The sequence below is a fragment of the Etheostoma cragini genome, chromosome 6 (genome assembly GCF_013103735.1).
Source record: "Etheostoma cragini isolate CJK2018 chromosome 6, CSU_Ecrag_1.0, whole genome shotgun sequence".
NCBI classification, from domain to species: domain Eukaryota; kingdom Metazoa; phylum Chordata; class Actinopteri; order Perciformes; family Percidae; genus Etheostoma; species Etheostoma cragini.
The window spans coordinates 10543789-10566616 of record NC_048412.1 but is presented as its reverse complement, the minus strand read 5'-3'; the positions used below and the strand labels follow the sequence as shown (position 1 = coordinate 10566616).

At 40.7% G+C, this 22828-nt stretch overlaps 1 protein-coding gene across 9 annotated transcripts in view; it reads right to left on the bottom strand.

Moving 5' to 3' along the window:
- LOC117946855 (RNA-binding motif, single-stranded-interacting protein 3-like) overlaps positions 1–22828 on the bottom strand; it is a 173818-nt gene that overhangs the window by 76415 nt on the left and 74575 nt on the right. For all 9 annotated transcript variants that reach the window (XM_034875282.1, XM_034875280.1, XM_034875279.1 and 6 more), the window contains one exon: positions 5412–5599. In XM_034875282.1, the coding sequence (XP_034731173.1) occupies positions 5412–5599 (188 nt within the window). The remainder of the gene's footprint in view (positions 1–5411; positions 5600–22828) is intronic.

Below are 22828 nucleotides of genomic sequence, written 5' to 3'. Positions count from 1 at the left end.
TGTCAGACAATGGATGCTTATCGTTTGATGTCTACTGCATTCCAGTTGCCACACACCAACACACACATCCTTTCTACATCTCTCCAGGACGCCTGTGAGTGTACACATACATTATGGATATGTCCATGTTCTCTGAGTTTGTAAGTTGTGCATGTTGTGTCTGAGGCTGTGTATGTGTTTCAGTGTGTGTGTGTGTGTGTGTGTGGGTGTGTGCACGTAGGTTGGTCTCTGTGTGAGGTATCCCGTAATTGGGGATCCGATGCAGTTGTCTTGTCTCTTGCACTTCCCTCATCTGTCCCTCTCTCTGCCAGTTAGACTCAGACAAACACAGATGGAGGTTACTGAAAGAGTGCAGTGCTTCAGAAGTCTTTGAATTGATTCCCCACATGTAGTTTAACATGTTCAGGGGCTTTACAGAAATGAAGTCTTGGAGTTTTTCCATGAAGAAAAGGCAATGTGCTGTGAATTCAGAAGATAGATTGATGCCACTCAAACAAGTTTATCTGCCAAAGGGGCTTTTTATGATGTTTTAATCAGTGTCTGGAAGGCCAGTAAGGTGGTGCATTCAGACGTTGGTATACTCTATTTTAAATACATGGAGGGTGAATTGAATTGAAATGAGTGAGATCTTCACTACGTCATTGGCCGTAACTCTTCAGAGAGCTCAATATATTATCCATTTAGGAACTTTAACACAGGATGTTTTTGTCAATGTAGTTAAAGTGAAATTAGGTGAGATAACACCAGCGTTGGCAAAATTTCACGACTGTTGACCCTAAGGGTCGGGTTATAATAGAAGAAAACTAGTATTTATAGTTGTTCAAAATGGCCACACTTGAGGCTGGGTGAAAAGCTGACCAATATAGAGAGGAGTGTGATTCCATAATAGCTCAAATGGGGAAAGCAGAGCATGCTTTCAGACTCTTCTGCAGGGCACTTGGCAGGTAACACTGTTAGTGCCTGGCACTCTGTTATAAACACAAAAAGTGACAGAAATAGATGTGCAAAGAACACAGACTGTAAAAAAAATGGTGGACGTGATGTCACCCAGTCATTTGTGGACTGCCGTTTTGAAGCCAGCAATTTGCATTTTTGCAATTGCCATCTTGGTATTTTGGAGCCAGAATTGAGCATATTTGGACATGAGGGCGGAGCTGGGGAAGATGCCGCAGCCAAGCCAGTGTTGGTTGTGGTAACAATCGCGCTGCGGTAACCTAAATGCTAGAGCGAAAAATCACTGTTGGCGGGTAAATACGGACCTCCAGTCACTGGTGCCATACATCTGCATGTATGGCCGTACAGAAAATCGGCAAACAAAATATTTTTAGGCGACCAAGATGTTCCAATTAACGTGGATGAAGTGAAAACACATAGAGAGAGGGTTAAAGTTTAAGACATAAAGATGGACAGCACTCAAAAACAAGTTGACAGCTATTTAATGTGCACATGGCTTTGGCTAGCATTGCTAAGCCTCTGTTATATTTGAAAGGTCAGTGTGTAGCCACACATCCCCTGCTTTATCTTCTATAATAATTTACTAAATGGATATCATGCTGTATTTAAGAAGAATTGAAACCATGAACTTGTTAGAACACTGTTTACCGAGGTAATTAATCAAGTGAGAAGTAGGGTCAGTTTCCCATAGACTTCTATAGAAACTGATTTCTTTTCGGAGCCAGTGGAGTTGCCCTTTACTGGAACTGAGATAGAATGCAGGTTTAAGGCAATTCCGCATCAGCTTCACTTTTCATCACCGGAATTCACTGCTAGGTAACAGATCAAATATGGGATAAAAAAAGTTATTAAAATTGTCAAACACACTTGGTCCCTTGTCTTCTGTCTGTCTGACTGTGTGTGTGTCTGTTTGTGTCTGTTTCTGCGGGTGTTTTGTCTCTTTCCCTCCTGTCTTTCCTTTCTGGGTTTTATTTTTATATATATATATATTTATTTTTTGACCTGGGACGTTTTCCCCGTCTCAGTGTTTTGTTTGTAGTTGTTTGTCGCTGTTAAAAATAAAATTAAACACAGTCAACACAGTTGTCAGGGTAGGCACCTACAAACAACTATTTAAAAAAAAAAGGTTTATGCTGTATTACTTAAATGAATTCTTGTCCACAGAGTTTTGCTCATAAGACAGTAAGATGATTGAAGATGGAATCTGTCTCTGAAATACTACACAATACATTTTAGGACAGACAGACATGTCTAGGTTTTAGGTTTCAGATCTATCAACTGCTACCAAACATAAAGCACATTCATTGGGACGCTTTTCAAATTTACATGATTTAGCATTTTCTAACTGAGCTGCTGAGGATTAACGAGAGACTGCAAAGTCATTTAGTGTTTTATAAAGGTCTTCCGTAATTTCTCTCGTAAGTTGTCTGTCCTTATACAACCCCTCCATCATGAAGTAGAGACTAGCAGATAGATAGATAGATAGTGTGTTGAATCAGTGTAAGTGTGAGAGAGACAGAGACAGTGTCAGTTAAAATGAGAAAGAGAGAGAGAAATTGCCCTTGTGCTCTGCTTTAGATTCCGCTCACGTTCTGCTCTGTCCCCAGACGTTAAAAGTGTGTCCATAGTTTGGGCGACCGGGGGAGTGATTGGAAATGTCAGCTGACAACAGCACTTTTCACTGACACTCTGAGAACTGGCACAGAGACAGAGAGAGAAGGGTGAGGGGTAGACTGAGGGACAAAGGCAGAGAGAAAGCGAGAGAGAGAGAAGGATGGAGCAAGGAAATGAGGAGGATGACAGAATCTGACAGAAAAGGATGGTGCTGGTAGGCGGGTTAGCATACGCAAAAAAAGCCACGCTTGGTAACAATAAGGATGAGGACCACACTGAGCTAAAGTGAGTAAGCGTGTGTGTGTGTGTGTGTGTGTGTGTATCAGCATCAAGGGACTATGCGCGTGAATAAAATGCCTGTTTGTGTGTGTTTGTTTGGGCGCATGTCACATCAGTGAGTGACAGGAAACTGCTATTCAGTGTATTTCTGAAAGCCGCACAGAGTTAGAAAGCCAAGGCAAAGATTGCTGCCCAACAGCACACACAGGCCCCCTCCACCACTGACCTTTCCTAAATGTTACTGGCCACTTGGCAAACTGACTGGGCCGCTAATGAAACTTTTATTGGCCCCCATTTTTCACCCTGTTTCTCCAGAACGCCTCCAGGGCTATGCTGAAATACAACAGGCTTGAACTGCAGCTGACATGCAGAAGGGCAAGGTATGGTGTGTGTGTGTGTGTGTGTGTGTGTGTGTGTGTGTGTGTGTGTGTGTGTGTGTGTATGCGCAGTCTTCACATTTTATTTTAATCCACCTTTTTATTTATTCCAAAATCAGATCGACTACAAATGCTGGTGAGACATTGAAAGCCTTGACCAGCTGAATATTTTGCTCAATATATCATTCTCCAGTTAAATTTGATAATATTAGGTCATATTTGGAGGCAAACAGGATCCTCTCTGGAAGAGCTGGTTTATCATTTGCATCATTTACCCATATATTAACTGAAAGATCTGATACGCTGAGCTGTATTGCTGTGAACGTAAGAAAACATGCTCACACCCGAGGTCTCTATCAAGTACTCAAGTATTCCTATCCAAGTCATTTAATGCTAAGTACTGAAAAATATAATTCAATGTTCCATTTTGGTAGCACATTACATTCCACCACGGTAATAAGATGGTAATATTGGGGTAACAGTGTTATTAAAGGGGCAATATTTAAGTATATACATATGGTTATCATTGAACCAATTCCTGGTTATTACATTGGTAATTACATCTGTTACCTTGACCTTGTTATCCCAGTATTACATCTTATTACGGTGATGTATTACCCAGTTATTACCTTGGTAATTACCTCTTTATAATCACACTGTTACCCCACTTTTACCATCTTATTACTTTGGTGGAATGTAAAGTGCTACCACCATTTTTTTTATAATCATACTACAGAAAAAGCTCAGATTTCTCTATATCCTATCCTATTTTCTCTATAGCCTTTTAGCGTTTTTAATTCTATTCTTTTAAACTCCATCTGTTGAGGAAGATCAAGGGAAATGTCAGAAAGCAGCAGAGTGGACCTTGTGGTGAGACTGTCTCTGTCTTCCAAGGTGAACTTTCAGTTTCCATGTTTTTAGCAATTAAACAGAGAGCAATGGGGCATTTACAACCCAAACAGTGTATAACAACTGCTGCTACCAAAGCACTGTGGGTTAAAATAAACACTGTATCAACTTGATCAGACGTAACCCAGCTGCTGATGGATAGTGATGAGCTTCCATCAGCTCCACTACAAATCTTGCAGATCAGTTGTAATAAAGCTTCATATTTTAAATTGTGCTGTATCACTTGGTACCATTGACTACTATGTAATTGCATTTCTATTAAGTCTAGTATTACTAGACTTTCTTTCATGGAATGAATGGATAAGTCCTATATTTCATATAGTCTTTAAACAATACATTTCCACAACTCTTGGCATATATGTTAAAGACCAGTGTTGGGCAAGTTACTTCCAATACACATGTAACACATTATATTATAATAGTTATTGTCATTTGAGAGTAATTAGGTATATTACAATATTACCGCCTCTGAATTGTAATGCTTTACAGTACTTTTGCATTACTTGTGAGTTACTTTCCACCTTCCAAAATAACAGCAGAAGTTTGACTTGGCAAACAGGTATCATTGATTATCGATAACATTTTGTATAATTATTATGAATATTTAAATTAACTAAAGCTATAAAAATAGACTAGTAAAATGCACCATAGGCAAGTAGGAGAAAAGGAAAATACTCAATTAATAGTACCTTACAGTTGTATTGAAGTACAGCATAGTTACTTTCCACGGCTGATTAAATGCAATTATATTTACTTGTAGCAAGCCTTAACAATAATTCCTGACATGTTGTGTATATATATGTATGCTGCATTAAAATGCGTTACTGAGATTGTACTAGATATAAAATTACTGAGATGTAATTAGTAATGCGTTATATAACTGTGTTACAGCAAAAAGGAATACATTACTGTAATTGCCTCATTTTTGTAATCTTCTGCTGATGGATAAAAGGATGCATGTGTCTGTCCTTGTGCGGCATGAGTGCCGATGACCTAGAGCAGAAGGGAGCGGATGGGTTAGGCCCAGCTGGGGTGTGTTTTTTCCTCTGAGGAAGCACAGGGGGGTTTGAGCAGAAAGGTCAAGAGCAAACTGTTGATACTCATTATAAGCTGCTTCTGGATTCACGCAAAACAAATTACAAAAAGGTAAACTGAACAGAGCAGGAATGAACTGAGCTCAGCTGCTCTGAAGGATGCACATGCAGAGCGAGGACATGGTCAGATGAAGCTGAACAGAACAGAATAGAATAGAATAGAATTGAATAGAACAGAACTCACGGCTGGCAGAGTTTAATGAGGTCCTGGTCGGTGGTGGCAGGCGGTAGGCCTCTGATGTACAGGTTAGTCTTACTAAGCTGCTCCACTAGCCCTCCTCCATGACCTCCTCCTCCAACACCACCTCCTCCTCCTCCTGTGGTGCCAGGGCTGGGCGGAGCCATGGGCGGAGGGGGAGGAGCATAAGACTGCTGCAGAGATGGAAAGAGAAAAAGAAGGAGAGGTCACAACACAATATATATATTCTAATTATATAAAAATGTATTTAGTTTCAAAATATATTTTTCTAGCCTTGTTATGTTTTAGCCATTTTTTGTGCCACAATAGTTACTAATTTAAAAATGCTAAAAAATAAATTTAAAAAAAGGTTTTTAGATTTCTGCCCCTCAGTCCTAACCTGACACGCCACGTGGTTTGTTACACAGAAGCATCTGAGAAGCCTTCATTGAAAACTGTTTGAAAAAGGTCAGGCACTTCCAAAAATACCTGAGAGATGATTGGATGAACCATCGGTGTATCATGTTTTCATTTTGTTGCTGCCATCACACACACACTCAATAAACTGCGCCTGTGGCTGCCAGTAGCTCCTCACCAGAGGCTGATTTGTTCGGTAGGCTGGTAGATCAGTCATAAACACGTTACTTGAAGCCTGCCAAGATTGATTTTTGCGTGATATGTGATACTGCGAGATTCCAGCTGCTGTGCATGGTAACCTCAGTCCTACCCATCAAACACAACATCATCTTTATACCAAACTCACATCCTTGTGAATAATCGCATCCTGCATTAAGTCCCACACCAATACATTGATTCAACAGGAAGCACATCAAATTAAGGAAGCAGGATGGGTGTCATTAGTACTGCTCATTATGATCATGGTACCAAGTTTTACTGTGGGTGCCTGTATCAATAGCGATAACAAGCTGTGCTGCATCTTAGTAACTTCTCCAGCTTTGATGACAATGCAATAAACATCACTGTTCAGGCAGGCTCAACATAAGGATTGGGGTGACCAGCTGTAAGTTACAGGGTTTATGTGTTATGGAACAGGAAATTTCTTAAGCCACTGGTAGCTTTGTTAAAGATAAAGGTTGACAAAGTGTCGGTGGACACAAGGCTCTGAGCGTATGTCCTGTTGCTGGTGAGTGTATTTAATTTAAAAGTTGCTGTCAGCTGTCTTGACAGGTATTTCAGTCTAAAACGGAATCTTAAAAATGTGATCATTTAACTTGTTCTTTGGTATCCAATCAGAGTTGGATCAAAATGATAAAAGGAAATCATCTTGAGTTAAATGACATTTTCTTGATACCAGTAATCTTTCTACTTCAATGTACTGTCATCAACTTCATGAAACCACAGAATACTACATTGGGCACGTTCATTGTGCTCTAAGAAGTTTGTGTCAAGCATCCTGTTATTGGTGCACAAACCAGGCCATCCAGTGTTTGATCCAGGCCTCGGCCCTTTCTCAACCCTAATTTACTCAAACGTTTCCTATCGGCCTCCACGGTCCAATTACACAGCTCAATGCTGACTAAATGACTTAATAAGATGACCATTTCTGGCAGGGAAGAAGGGCAGTGTGAGGATTAATGAGTGTTTGGATGATGGGATCAGAGTGCACACCCCCTTTGCCTGCGCGCTGCCTTAGGCAAACTATTAGGTCAAGTTTGGAGGAACTAAACAAGCCTGATGGCTCATATGACAACAGCCTTCAAAATGCTCTTCTGCCTCCTTAAAGTTGGGAGCCAAACATTGTCTCATCAAAGAAATCTAGTCTCAGCGTTGGTCCCACTGAATGGGACTGGATTCGAGATGATCACAGGCCAGTTCCACTGTGTGCCACAATGACAAGTAAGGAGACCGGGAGAGAGAGTTGAGGCAAGGGAGAGAAACAGGTGAGAGAAGAAATGTTCGCATCTGCATGTATATTGTATTTGTATGTGCATGTGCGTTGCAATTGCCAGTGAGCGTGTGTGAGCTTGTGTGTGAGCCAGTGTTTATGATAATGACAGGTTGCCACCACCCAGCAATGTAGAGCCTGAGCCAGCGCTGATATTAATCCATTACCTGTACTTCCCTTGATTCCTGACACATACACACACACACACGCTGGCAGCTTAGGCAGACGAAGCTAACAGGATTCAACCCATGTACAGCAGACAAGCAGTAAAAGGAGATGGTGCCTGTGGAGTAGTGTCATTTACAGGTTAGTGCCTTACACTGACAGCCCAGAATGAGCCTATACACTTGAACAAAACCATAAAGTGCAGAGATGAAAAAAGGCTACACTGGATAATACTTTATTGTAATGGCTGTGACAAATATAACTCTGTATTGCAAGTGAGTCCTAAAACCCTATACATTTGTAGCATGGTGTTGTTGTTTTTCTCCAGAATATCTCTTAATACTGTGTTTACTCAGTTAACGTTTTATTTTGTAGGTATTTGGTCATAAACCAAAGTATTGACACTCTTGAAGTGAAATACTAAATGAAAAGTTAATGGAACCTCAAAAGGTACTAAAATCAGTCCTGAGGGGAACATGAAAGTCTGTGCCAAATTGAATGGCAATCCATAAAAAAGTTGTTGAAATATTTCATTAAAAACCCAAACTTGCCGACCTGCTGGTGGTCCTAGAGGAAAAGTCAAAGGATCATCAAAGTCATAAAAATATGCATAAGTGATCCATTCAAAAGTTGTCAAGATATTTCATAAAAAACAAAAACAAAAATCCAGCTTGCTATGGCGCTGTAGGAAAAAGTTGAGTATCACCCAAGTCAGTGGAGTTCATCCTCTGGGGACTCCTAATGCCCATAATGTCAACATACACTTTCATGGACCTCAGAGGAGCATGCCTAGTGCCATGCTGATTGCGTTTGTAAAACATCACTATAAATGTGTCAATATTATTACTGAAAAGAGTGAGAAGAAAAGGCTATCTCTGATATCCTGAAGCTGTATTATTATTAAATACAGTTTTTAAGGTGCTAGTAAACAGAAACACTGAGCAAAGCATTATAATCCAAATTCCTCCAGAGGAGCTGCTTAAGGCCCAACAGTGTGTGGTATGTACTGAAAGGTGCATGTATGTGTTTGCATGTGGTGCCTGTGATCCTGATATTGGAAACCTCGCTGCTTCAAAGCCTGAACTATTTTGATATAAGCCTTTTAACAATAGGTTTGTTTACTGACCACCTCTGAAAGAAAACATGGATACGTGTTGGATTTGAAGTATCAGATACAAATGAAACAACCCCGGCTAAAATCTGATGTATATCCTTAATATTTCCATGTAAGGAAATCAGCACTTTGCTTCAATATAGTATTTAGCCTAGCAATTAATGTAATTACTGGAAAAAAAAACTAAAGGTGCATAACAGAAAGAACAAATACTGTGCCATCTCCATTACTTTCTGAAACACAGTAAGAACACAATTTTACTAAAGATGTAATGTTTTCATGGCTGTGTATGTAACCTCAGGCATCTCACCTGGACATGTTGGTATCTTAGCTCTTTTCCATGTTTCTCTCAAATGTTACAGTGTATAATTGTTTGTAATTCTTATGTTTGTATACAAAAAAAAAGGATGTGTGCACTAACTATTCTAAAACGAGACACCTGCTTAGGTTTTCAGCTAAAATTGCAATCAGCAGTGTTTGATAGGCACCAGACTGAAATCTATTCTGTTTGGAATCCATGGTTAACAGCTTTGACAGCAGTGTGTTAGCATTCGAACAAAGAGCTCCACAGTATTGTACACATTGTGGTTAAAGCCATGGGCTAATTGTGTAGAATTTTGAAAACTGTGTTGAAGCAATTGAAAAGGAACTAGAGTTTGGTCCACGTAAACTGCTGTAGAGCAGACGGTAGTTAGAGTTTTGCACATGTGGCTCCAGTTGTGCCCGCTGTTGTTTAGCAATCCAAAAAAAAACTGTAAGATAAGACACGTTGCACGCATGTCGCCACATGCAATATGCGAAAGCAAACCAAACTGGCAGCATTTATTCACAGTGTCAGCCTTATCTATGTACATTCATTTCATTCCACCATGATTTGGAGCAGAAAAAGAGTCTTTCTTCACTCACTCATACATATACACACACACTCAGATGTCCAAGTGTGCACAAATGTACATCTTTCCTCTTCCTCTCAGTCCCTGACACAACACAACACACGCACACACACACACACACACCTGATCAAAGCCCTTACCCAGGAAACCTCTTTCAGCCAATTTGTGCAGCTGTCAGGGTCGGGCCGATAGTGAGCTGTGTATGTAATGTGTCAGAGCCTGTGATAGGGAAATCCTTTGAAACATTGAAAGTTCTCTCTCTCTTTCTGGCAACCGTGCATTCTCCTCTCTCTCTCTCTCTCTCACTCACTGTCAAATTCAACTCCACCATCGCTCAATCTCTTGCTCTTTTCCCCTCTATCCTTCCTCTTCCCATATACTCGCGCTATACGTCTCCCTCTTTTCCCTCTTTCTCCCAGTTTCTCTCTTTTACGGATTACTCTGCAGTCGGAGTGTGTGGACTGAAGGCTGCCTGTCAGCTGGTATTGTTGACACACTAAGTACAGTGGAGCAGCTCTCGCAGTGCGAAAAAGGCTTAGAGGCAGCAACACAAACTGTCACACAAAGCAAACACAGTCCCTGGCTCTTCGTAGATTGCATGCATGGCTGAGCCTGTGAGCAACACACCACAAAACATTTCTGCGTGGTGTCATATAAGCCTATGCTGCTGACTACCTAATGACTTTGTCTGAATAGTAAAATGCTTTGCAAACTATTTCAAGTAGTTCTTCTCAAGACACTAAAACATATAAAGCACAATAAGTTACAAATATGTGGTTCAAGAAGCATAGTGTTGTAGTGTAGCTAGTCTAGCTGACCGATTTCATGCTAGCCAGCCAGGGTCGTGCTAGTTCACAATAGCTTTCTGAGCTGCTTTCTCTTGTCTCTGTACTGGCATTTATTCATCTGCCAGTTTGCTTTCAGGATTGTACATCATTTCATTATTTTTTGAAGATATTTACAGCTGAATACATGAAAGGGGAGAGAGAGGCATTGAGGAATAATCCTCCATATGGATGCCTGCTCTACCAACTGAGCTATCTGACTACCTGTACATCATTTCATTTGACAAATAGATAATAAAGGGGGGAAAAAGCTCTCCAAACTAGCAAAGTTGCTAACTGTGTTCACTTTTTAGCGGGGTCACTTACAAAGTCACACAGTTTTGTTTGGGGTATTTTAGGCCTTTATTTTGACAGGACAGCTTAAGATGTGAAAGGAGAGAGGAGTGGGAATGACATGCAGCAAATGGCCACAGGTCGGAGTCGAACCAGGGACCACTGCGTCGAGGAGTAAACCTCTATATATCGCCGCCTGCACTACCAACTTCCTTTTATGTGGAGCAATTTATATTCCAAAAAAGGAAGGATAAATAAAAGTTAATGGTGGTCTATTTTGGACTTTTCTGTTCTCTGTTCACTCAACACTGTCCAAATGGCTTGCTATTGGTTAAAATTCTCCAAAATTTAACCTCACACAAACTGTTTATGCAGATGATAATTGCACACGTGAGCCTTAATTTTCACAGAATTGGCTGTTTTAAATGCTGATGCGACCGGGCCTGTACTCTACTGTCTACCACCCATTTGTCATTAAGCCCATTCTGTGAATGCTGCCCTTCCTCCTTTATTCAGGGCTAGGTTAGAACACATAAAACCTACTAGATAGACAGACAGACACACACACACACACACACACACACACACACACACACACACACACACACACACACACACACACACACACACACACAGATATCCACAACTAAACTATCTATGCACACACACTTGTCTATAGATAGCCCTCTTGTCCCTAAAGAGTTCTCTTCTTTCCAAACAATGAGTGGTGTAGCTTCTCAAAATGGGTTTCAGCTAACCCCCCCCCCACCCCCACCCTCACATACAACCAGAGCTCAGTTCTTTCCAGAGTTCCCGTAAAAGTACATTGACCTTGCTAAGGTCAGGTTTCCCTTGCTATTTTTAGCAGAAACAGTTTTTTTTATTGCATGCTGAGGCGCCGAGTGTGCCAGTGTGTGGTATCCGTGCACATTTATCTTTGTTTGAGCAAGACAGAGATGCAGATATAAAAGTGTGAGAGGTACATGGCTTACAGGGAGATTACAGTAATAGCCAACAATGAATCTGAAGCTGCCATAACTCCACAATACACTTAACAAGGCTCGTCTTTGGCAATATGCTCCTCCATGTGCATTAATATGATGCAACACCTTTTTTCTTATTCCCGTGGGTGTGTGTGCGGGGACATTAACAAGGATCAATCTTAGCTATATTAAGCGTGAGTCCAATATAGATGAAGGGATTGAAAGACTCACTAAGTTATGGTAGAAAGGAAGCCGAGTAGAGAATAAGAAGTCCCAGAGAGGGGTGAACTTTGGGTGAAAGGAAGCAAGGAAGGGCTAAAGAAATGGGAGAGAGGCGGTGAAAGAGAAGACGGCAGGGAAAAAGAGTACGGAGAGAGTACAGGAGGAATGGCTGATGATGAGAACAGAGTGAAAAAGGATAAGAAGAAAGAGGATGGGACAGTGGAGAAAGGAAAGAGGGGGACATGTGAGAGCGGGTTGTTCCAGCCTTTTCGGATGCTTCCTGAAACACAGAGGAAAGAATGCGGGCTATTTTTGGGTCCAGCGCTGAAAGTCTCTCTTACTCTCTGTGCCTCTAAACGCAGCAGCGGAAGGGTTTAAGGAAGAGCTTATGAATACATTGGAATGGAAACATGGCTCCCAATATACCATCCCGGTTTAGAGATTACACTAGCAGCTAAATTAAGCCTTGGCTGCCGCTTCTGTCGGAAACATTAAAAAGGCAACAAATCATCTTTTCAGGAATTGAATGCCAAACTTGTTGTGTCCAGGCCTTGTCTGACTGGACGATGTGGCCTTGGGGTAATGCAATCACCAAACATAAAATAAATATTTTATATGATTGAAATAAAGGAAGGAAACATGGCGTATTTATGTTAGTGGAAGAAGAGAAGGCCACAGTAAGTTCAGTTAATGCTGTGTGAAGGTATAAATAGCCTTCTTGGAGACAAGCCTAATGATATTCAATACAGGATACGTACAGGTATCAAGTTTATAGGCTAGAGGTATAGCCTGTGACAAGCATGGAGATTAAATTATATGTGTGTGTGTGTGGGGGGGGGGGGGGAGGAGGAATCACATCTGTGGATTATTTAATAAAACCATTTTAAAGTCCAGTTCCAGGAGTTGTTTAGAATTAAAAAAAAAGGATTTGCTGTTCTTTTAGTTTGTCCTTCCATAAAGTGCACTGATAATCAAGTCTCTGCATGTTGCATTAAAGTTTTTGAGGACTTATTTTCATGCCAGTTACAGTAACATACCTGAACAAATGTGCAGTTGAAATACATGACAAATATGAGCCGCTGTAATTGGGGTTATTTGTGAAAGTACAAAAAATATACCACACCAACCACTTTATCTTACAAGTGTAAAACTAGCTTTAAAAATACCCCTGAGCCTTAACACCCATAATTATTGTAATATAAGGCTGTTTCAGGACCTGCAGACACACTGCAGTTTTTATGAGGCAGAAAAAGTGGATATCATGTTTTACCAGGGTGTCTGCAAGTTTCATCAGCCTCGATTTTAGATCATGGTAAGGTCAATCAGAATAGAAAAACGATCATTTGAATTAGAAATGAAGAAAGTTGACCAATCAGACTATAGTCCGCATGACCTATTTCATTGCTCATCAGAAAAATTGTGCAACAGGAATCTGCAACATTTGTGAAATGTAGGACGCAATGAAAAGCAGTATCTGTAACTGCATACACACTGGAACACATGTATAAAAAGTTATTCCGCTGGGAAAATGGCTCATCTTTTAAATGAAAATGTGTCCTTTTGGTCACATACAGTACTGTAATAACGTTGGTCTGTCAGTACTGAGTTATTCTGAAAAGAAAGTCTTTGACGCTGCATTTTAGAACTAGCAGTGCTATAAAGCCACCTCAACTAACCCTGATCACGCGTTCTGCTGTGGTATGCTTTCTGCTGTTAATCTATCCGCCATTACACCTCATGTGCTTCCACTTTCTGTCTCTCTAGTCTTGTTTATCTCTCACCTCTCCCCTAATTTCCTCTCCCCCTCGTCCCTCTCGCAGTCCCCTTCCCAAAACGCCCCCCCGTTCCTCTCTGTCTCCTCAGAAGATCAGGTCATCTAGGTTGCTTCCCAGTGGAACACCGTGTTACAACCCTCTACCTCTCTATTTCTCCTAACATCAGCAACAAAAGCATCAACAACACTTGGGCTGTCATAAACAAGTTGCACAAACATCCCAGGGGGACATCCAGTTTGGGCTTGGTGCTGACTGACCTGGTGTGAGATAAGGAGATGATGGAGAGGCCGTGGTGACGTTGCTGAACTCTCAGCGAATTCCTGTGACTGTGTTCGTGAGAAGGTCAGAGAGAGGGGAGGTGACGTCTATGGGTGAGTTTATAGGCAAGCTGTTTACCTTAAGATTGATTTGAATCTGACTCAGGCTGCAGGGCTCTTGTTCTTGGGGTCAAGGCTATGCATGTGTGTTTACTTGTGTGTGTGTGGAGCAACTGAGTGTGGAGCTGCTGAGCAACTGTGTCTATATTTGGGTATATACTTTTGGTTTATTTGTTCACATAATGTGGTTGGTGAAGTTGGTACAATTCATCTTTATGTTTTTGTATCTTGGGTGAAAGAGCGGTCCGTTCAAAAAGACAGCAAGAAGAGGCTTGTTGAAGACGGGGAGGACGCATGAGACTGGAGTTTGCCTCTAGTCACAGACCTGCAAGTGATGCTCGCATTTTATAAGCTGTAATCATAATTTGTCTCCAAATTTAACAAAGGGTTTAACAGTAGTTGCTAACTCTAACCGTACCGTAACCGTATTTTATTTGCCATAACTACGATATTTTCTTGACCTTAATCAAATTTGCCACAGATATTGTAAAAATTGAGAATTTAAAAGACTTTAGCAATGGTCCAATATTGATATTCTTATCTGGCATGTGTATGTGTTGGTATGCGTTGGTGCACAAGTGTACACTTAACTTGGAGATGTGGATGTTAAGAACACAGAATCGTGCTCTGCTATTAGATCTGGAGTTGACAGCAAATGGACGCTCAATGCTGCTGCTAGCCAAAATGGAACAAATGTAGTAGATTCATTTTGGGAGTGTGCAAATTATACCTGACCAAGACAGTGCTTCCAAAAAAGAGCAAAGCAAAAAGCCTTAGTCCATGGATCACAGCACATGTCCCAAAACTACAACCACCTAGTGATATCCATTTTTTTCAGTTTAAATGTATTTATTGGCATGACAGCCAAGTACGGATTCTACTTCTTTTTCCTAACACTTAAAGACAAGGAAGTCTACCAATGCACATATCTCAACATATGTACTACATGCTGGCTCAGACTCAAGTCCCTGGTAAGGTGTTTTCTTGCATACGTGCTGCCTTTGCTGTCTGAAACACTCACATTAACTGAAAAAATCTACCAACACTAAAGCAGCTGACCTTGCACTCTTTCTAAAAAAATAGAAAATCACCCTTTCTTTCCAATAATAAACATTTTACTGCAATATACTACCAAACTCATTGCAATGATTTTTTCTTCACTTCTCTGTGTATATTCCCCCCAAAAAAATCAAATGCTACATTCTTCTTTTTTAATTGCATGACCTCTATTACAAAAAAGGGGGGATGCATATTGAAGAGCAGCTTTCCACAAAGCTCTTTTATTATGTATATTTATGCAAATGACACGTTAGTTTATTCAAGAAAGTCTCTCTCGCTCCTCTCATTGGCCCCTGGTCAGTGTTTCAACCCTGCAGTATGCATGATGAGCGGCAGCAGACGGCCTTTCCGATTGGTTCTATACAGAGCTACGTGCAAGGGGAAAGTATGGAGGTTTTCTTCTCTCCGGTGACTCCCCTCAAAGTTTAAACTGGAGGAATGCTGAATATTAACTTTCAACAACAGTAGCTCCACTTCTTTGTCACTGTTAATGAACTCTGGATGTCTCCTTATTAGGCGAACTGTATATTCCTACCTGCCGCTCATCATGCAGCAGTGTTTCTATCCCTTTTTATCTTATCATGTCCTCCCTGCATATTAATAATATCTCTCTGTCCTCTCATGTCCCTCACCTCGTCACTGTTCCTGTCAAACACTTCGCTTCTCTCCTCCTCTTACATACACTTCATCTCCCCGTCTTTGTCTTCAACTTTCTCCTCTTCTCCATTCCTTAGCCACTGGCAGCCTCTGCCCTGTCTTCTTTTTGTTTTTCCATCATCTTTTTTCTCTCGTCTCATCTCTTCCTCGTACTCGCACGCTGCTCTTCCAACACCGTGCAGCAGATTAAAATATGAGGAAACAATCAAGCTCTGGCTCATTAGCATATGAACAGGGGGCCGACGGGCAACTGCAGAGATGACAACAGAGCCCTGGAAATCCACCGCAGAGCTTTTTTTTAATCCCAGGAATGACTTTTTAGCGTATTTTGTTGAATGAGACAGAACAATCCTCTGCCAGTCCTTTCAGACAGCCAAATTAACATCAGAATAAGAGGGCATAAGAATAAGAAAGAATGCTTATATAGCGTCAGGTCAAAGAATGGAGACTATAGAATAAGAGTGCAGACAGAATAATGTTTCTCCGCAACAACAATGAGAAGCTGAAAAGATAGAGCTGCCGTGTGTGTGTCTGTGTGTGTGGGTTTGCGCACTTGTGTGTTGGGTTCATCTTCTCTCAGCAAAAATGAGAAGCTGAAAAGATAGCCATTGGCAAGTGTGTAAATGTGTGTGTGTGTGTGTGCGTGCTTGCACGTTAAGGGGGGTATATTCTCACTAGCAAATCAATTAAAATGTCACTAGCGTAGCAACATCACAGGTTGTGACATACAGTATATTATGTGGGCATACTAGGTAACAGAAATGGGGATGCAACGTATTACATTACTGGAAGAGGCAGCTAAGAAATAATGTTGGTGAAAAGGATGTGAAAGCGCGTTGCAGACTTGGACGCTCTGGAAAAGAACAGTAACATCTGTTAATATTGGTGTTCAAATATATTTTTGAACCAAGAAAAAACACTTGAAATGAACCATCAGGTTGCTCAGTTGCCCATTTAGAGAGGTTTATTCCTTGATGCAACAGGTCCAACTTCAACCTGCAGCCCTTTGCTGCATGTCATTCCCCCCTTTATCTCCCCTTTCATGCCTTCAGCTGTCCTGTCAAAAATGAAGGCCGAAACTGCGCCAAAGAATAATCTTAAAAAGAAAAAATCATGTTTTCAAGGTGGTATTTTAACACCTACACACAAACAAAGGAAAAGAAAAAATGCCCTTTAACATCATGTAGCAAACCACAAAAAAAGAACGTAACTTTAGCTACACCTGTCACCATCTTAGTATGGCTTGTTAGCATGCTAAATGTTGATAATTAGCACTAAAAATAAAGAAGGGCAACATCTGACACATAAAAGAAAACTAATGTCTGTAAAATGTAATAAAGTGTTATGAAATGTAATGAATGAAAACAGTTTAGCGGCTAGAATGTATCTAGAAAACTAAAGAAAAACTACTATACTTAATTAGCTACCTGGCTACTAGCTACCACGGCTAAATTAGCCTATTTAAGTTATGAGGAAAATACAAAATATGACCATAAAGTATTAACCTACATCCCTCGGAACTCTTGGGAATAATTCAATGCTTGTACATTTTAAGCTAAGAATTAGGAAATGTATAAATACACATTCATCTCCCTACAATTATAGGATGTGTGCTTGCACTTAACAACAGGACACAGCTGCACTGTAAAACAAATCCAAGGTTGATGTATCCGATCAAAATAATCTATGCTGATGGAGATCACATGAAAACACTGGAAACAAGAACTCCGGTGTAAGGATGTCTGGGCACTTTGGGGCTCGCAGGTAATTTCACTCGTAAGCGAAGCCGTGTTGGAGAGTCAATGCACCACTACAGCTACTGTATATACAGTCTCGTCCAATGTAGTAACAAGGTTCAATATGCCCCTCTCCTCCTGATCGACCTGGTCTGATTTAAACACACTTATCTTTGCCTTGTCTGCTGTCTGGGTCATTCATTATTACTCTGCTTGCTTCCCTCACTGTGTCCCTCGTTCCTTCATGTTTCTCTCTCTGCTCTAATTAAATTCCTTCATCAAATCTGAGAGGAAAGGAAATATTCAGGGAAAGAGAGAAGAGGGAGGGGTAGAGGGATGGAGGGAGGGAGGAAGAAATCAGAGTGTAAGAACATATTGAGTGGGATCATCCAAGGTCTGCTGACTGAGATCAGATGATGACCTGAGGATATCTACAGGGAAAATCCATAAAAGGGCATCGCAACAAAAGGTAGAGCAAAATCAAATCATTAGGTTTTTTTATTTCTCAGGTGGAAGATTAAACAGAAACATCTAAGGAAAATGTGGCAATGCATTACACAGCTAGCCAGTACAGACAGGCAAAGTGAGGTATCAGACACACATGGTACGATTAAGGCATACACTCGGTACCTTCATTCAGAAATGCACCTCCACTTTATGCACTTTGCTGTTGAAATGAAACTCACAATTTATATTCTGTGCACTGTGTTCCAACAGTATGTTAATAGAGTCAACTGCCAAAACAAATTACATCTGGATTATGACAAGCCACTGGACCAATATAATATAGCGAGGGGATGCCGCACCGTTTTCCACAGAAAAATCCATTTACTGGAATACTGAATGACAGCATGAAGTAACATGCTGGTTTTATACATTTATGGTCTGAAACCATTTTAACTCTCACTCCTCTTTTGTCCCTGTAAAAGATGGTACACAGCAGCCCACATTTATAATTCAGAATCCAGTATTGAACCATTCATCAAATAAAACAAGAGACATGGTTCGGTCATTAAAAAAACAAAACAATAGCTGAATAGCGAGAGCGGCAGTCGACGCATTTACCGATCATTACCGAAAGGGTGTGTGTGTTTGGATTGATTTAAAGCCCGCCTGATCAAATTACCTGGAAAAGGTTAAAAGTATCCATTACTGGCTAACATGCATTTGCTATTGAACACTGGGAGGAAAAAGGAGGAATGCAGCTGGATAGAGCAACGGTCAAGCCCAACTGTATCCTGGAGGTATAATTATACCAAAGTGTTTAGTGAGGGAAAACACATCCCGAAAGAGAAATATTACCGTTAACAAACCAATTTTGAATTGCACGTTTAGGAAACAAAATATACAATCAGGCTCGTTTTTCCCCATTTAAATTAGAGTAAAATATGAAAACATTTCAAATCCATAATCTTTCAGAAATTGTACTAGGGTCACTAGAATAAAACCAGAAGCAAGCACAGGCAAAGAAAGAGAAGGGGAGGGAGGCCAGTTTGAGGAAAGTAGAGGAAGGTTAAAGAGGAGAGGAGATGAGAAGAGAACAGCAGAGGAGGGAGAAAAGGCCACCAGAGAGGTCACTTCTGCTGTTAATAATTTATCCTTTGAAAAACAGTCTGAGGCATTAATTGGTGCTGTGGCTTAATCCTGAAGCACACATACACACACACCTCAGGGAGCCTCTTAGCAGCTGTGCTCCAGCTAAATTGGCCACAGTGTAGTGACGGCAGCATTGACTTCCCTCCAGGTATAACACAGTCAGCCAAAACAGCAATAGCAGGCCTGGCAACCCCGTCTCATGAATGTGGGCGTGACACTTCTCAGCTTCTATCTGTCTCACGCTCGCTGTCACGCTCTGAAAGCAAAAGCGACAAGACGTTAGTCCCCTCGTACGGTTGTTAGCTAGATAAACACTCTGTTCACTTCAGTTGTAATCTGCATTTATTTGAGGAAGACGTTATGTGCGGCATCAAGGGCTTTAACATGATTTGCATTCAAGTCATTCATTTGATGATTTAAGGCTTGACTTAATAACAGGTCGTGAATCAAATTTGCCTTTTCAGGACTCAAGGCTTTCCTACAGTTTGAATAATCAAGAAATAATATGAAGGGCAAGATATTATTGCCATGTAATGGTGTCATAATCACGAGTATATTTTTTTATTACAGTAAAAGCCTGTTTATGAATAGAAGCTTTCTCTGTGCTACTATAAATTAAGCTCATTTGTAGTTCTCCACAGGTATTAATAGGGGAAATAAGAATGTTCCTCTCATTCTTTAAATGAAGACAACTTGCATGCTTGTGTACTTGTGTGTACTGAATAATATCTGTGTAAGCACAATGCCTTTTAAGCTACAGAAAAATATGCAGTCTAAACTGCTTCAGTTGTGTCTAAGAAACTGGAAGTCAGCTAATTGTATTGGTCTGCATGTAAATCCTGTAAGATGCCTCTTAGGGTAAGGTGCTAACACCTTGGGGTGCTCAACCAAAGGACGTAACGCTAAAAGGAAAAGAACTGAGGTCAGAATCTTCTTCTTGTCTCTTGGTTTCTGATGCTCTCATTCATTGCCTCAACATCGTTGATTGGTCGGACAAACTAAAAAAGGAATCCCCAATAAATGTCACATAAAGAATTTACCATTTATCCCTTCCAACATTGCCTTCACTAAGTGGCATCCAGCTCAAGGCACTCCGGCGGCATCATATCTGTGCCTAAAGGTTGATGAGCGCATTAACTGCTGACTATTATTGTCATTTTTAATAATAGTCAATTTTCTTTATTCAAAATATTGTGCTGCCATATGCAACAATTGTGGTTTGCCAATAACCCCGAATTGTCACCTCAGGGTCTATATTATTGTGAACTGCATTTCCACCTTGAGAATTAGATTCCCAAAGTGAGATAAAAACTAGTCTAGAAGTTTTTGCAGTGCGAAATCACCCAGACAGAGAGGTTATCAGCCAGACCCGGGCACCATGAGAATACATAGTGTCTCCCAAATCCTATTGTACCATGAAATGTCACAGCACATTAGCTACAAGAGGGATTACCCTTCCTTGAAAGTAAAAGAAGGGGGGAAGGAGCCATTGAATGAAGACAGAGAAACAGAGAGAGGAGAAGGTTATACACAGGGAGCCTATGGGAATGGATGTGTATGCAAACACATGCAGGTGCTTACAGGTAAATGTGGGGTGAATATAAAATACTTGATGCACTGTAACCTGCAACTTCATGTGTAACATCCTTGCATGCATCCCCCCCCCCCGACTTTTCCTTCTCTCCTCTGTTCCCATTCTTCCTCCCTTATTCCCTTCCTTTCTCTTTTTTTGTGCCAAAGGTCATCATGATAATCTCTAGATCTTGATTTGGCTACGCTTATGAATTATATTCACACACACACACACACACACACACTTTATCTATGGCTGGGAAGTTGAGCTTGGTTGGCAGACTGAGTCCAACAGCTTGTGGCTGTACTTTGGAAGAAAGCATGAGTGTGCCTGCTTTGCTTTGTCTCTGTTTTGCCTCTCTACTTTAGTCAGTCAATTTTCCCTTCGGTCTCGGTTTGCAACTCAATCTGTAATTCGGCTGTACTTCCTATCTCTGATTGACTGTTGTGGAGTCCATGTATGTTTTGAAATCTGTATTTCAGCTTTCAGTATGATATAAAGCTGACTACATTTTCTCTCACGATATGTAGTGTATAATATCATTTTATTTGACATTTTGCAATCTAGAAATTGAATAAGCATCCTTGTGCACAAAAAACCATAACCACTCAATACTGAAAAAGTGAAGGATTAAGAACCCTGGCGCCTCAGCAATATAGCCCCTGATGATATATATTTCAGAGAGAAAGCAAAGGAGTAATTGCAGAGCGCAATTAGAGTGAATGCAGCAGAGAGTACGATCTAGGGTGGGAAAGTGACATATGGATTTGGATGGAGTACTGGAGAAGATTCCTATACCAGGGAGTCCTCTTATAAGCTTATTTAAGAAGTGCTTCATATTTTTCTCTGGCCCCCCCTTTTCTTTTCCTCTCTGCTATATCTGTGCCTTAGTCCCTCCCCTCTTACTCTGATATTCTCCTCTATTACCTCTGTGTCTCCTCTGCTGTTGTGCTTTAACATTTTTGACCTAGCATCCTCTGTGGATGTACAAACCACCACATACCTCTTCCAGACCATAACCAGCACCACCTGGGCTCTGCTCCACTTTAGTGTCTTTTCAGAATATATGAGTTGGAGGAGATTACAGTGTCATTATGTCATGTCCGTTATATGTCCTCTCCCTCTTGTCTATACAGTGTGCTGCTGTGTCCACTGCAGTGCATCTGTGACAGCAATACAGCTACATGTATCTGGATGTTTTCATGGTATTATCTGTTGCATGTTCTACTTCCTTATTGTTCCAAGTACCTGTCATTTAACTTAACCTCTCCTTGGAGGCAGATTTGTTTCTGGGAAGTACTCAGCCACAGTCACAGTATCCCCTAACAAAGGATATCCATTGGTGGAATACATTGACTTTTTGAAAATAATCTTTTGGATTAATTTACTGCAGTGCACTAAGAAGTTTGGTTGCAGTTTCACCTCTGTCTTCTTAGTGTTTTAATCCGCTATGGTGCCTCTGAGATAAAGCAAAACGTAATAGTCCAAGTCCTTTAGTCATCTGTATGAGGATTTTAGCATGCATTAATCAAACACTGGTGCCAATGTTAGCTGTTTCAGCATGTACAAAAGGTCAGACTGAAAACAACAGCATCAGATTTCATCAGTATTAACTTTATATTGTCAATAGAACAAGGACATATCAGTTACTGTATGCCTTGTATAGAGGTGTGTCTCCCACCGTACTGGCTGAGTGTCCCCCACATCATTGATTTCTTCTTCTTCTTCTTCTTCTATTTCTTCTTTGAGAGAGAGACAGGGAGGACTGAGAGAGACCTCTGCTGAGAGGATAATTCTAGGGTTGGTATTGGTAAGAGTGCTACAGTTAGTATTTACTGTCACAGCGGTGCCTGAATGCTCCTCCTGCTGTACTCCACTGCACCTAATCTAGCAGCTGACAGTTGCTCTGCGTGTGTGCGTGTGTGTGTGTGTGTGTTTGTGTGTGATTTTATTACATACAAATACTTGCATGTGTCTGAGTTTTTAAGTCTACATAAAATGGTATTTGAGAGTCTTATTTTGATTTTATGAGGATTCATTCAAAGTGTAAAACAATGGGATATTAGTTAAAGGAAGAAAGATAGCCTTAGTGATAATAGCAGACAGGAATCAATCAACACTATAATCCATAAAATAAACAAAATAGGATTATGATCACAAAGCAAAATGAAAATATCTATTTCTCAGGTACTATCTAACTATCCAACTGCACGAATCTGCTGCTACTGATCTTGGAACATTTTAAACTA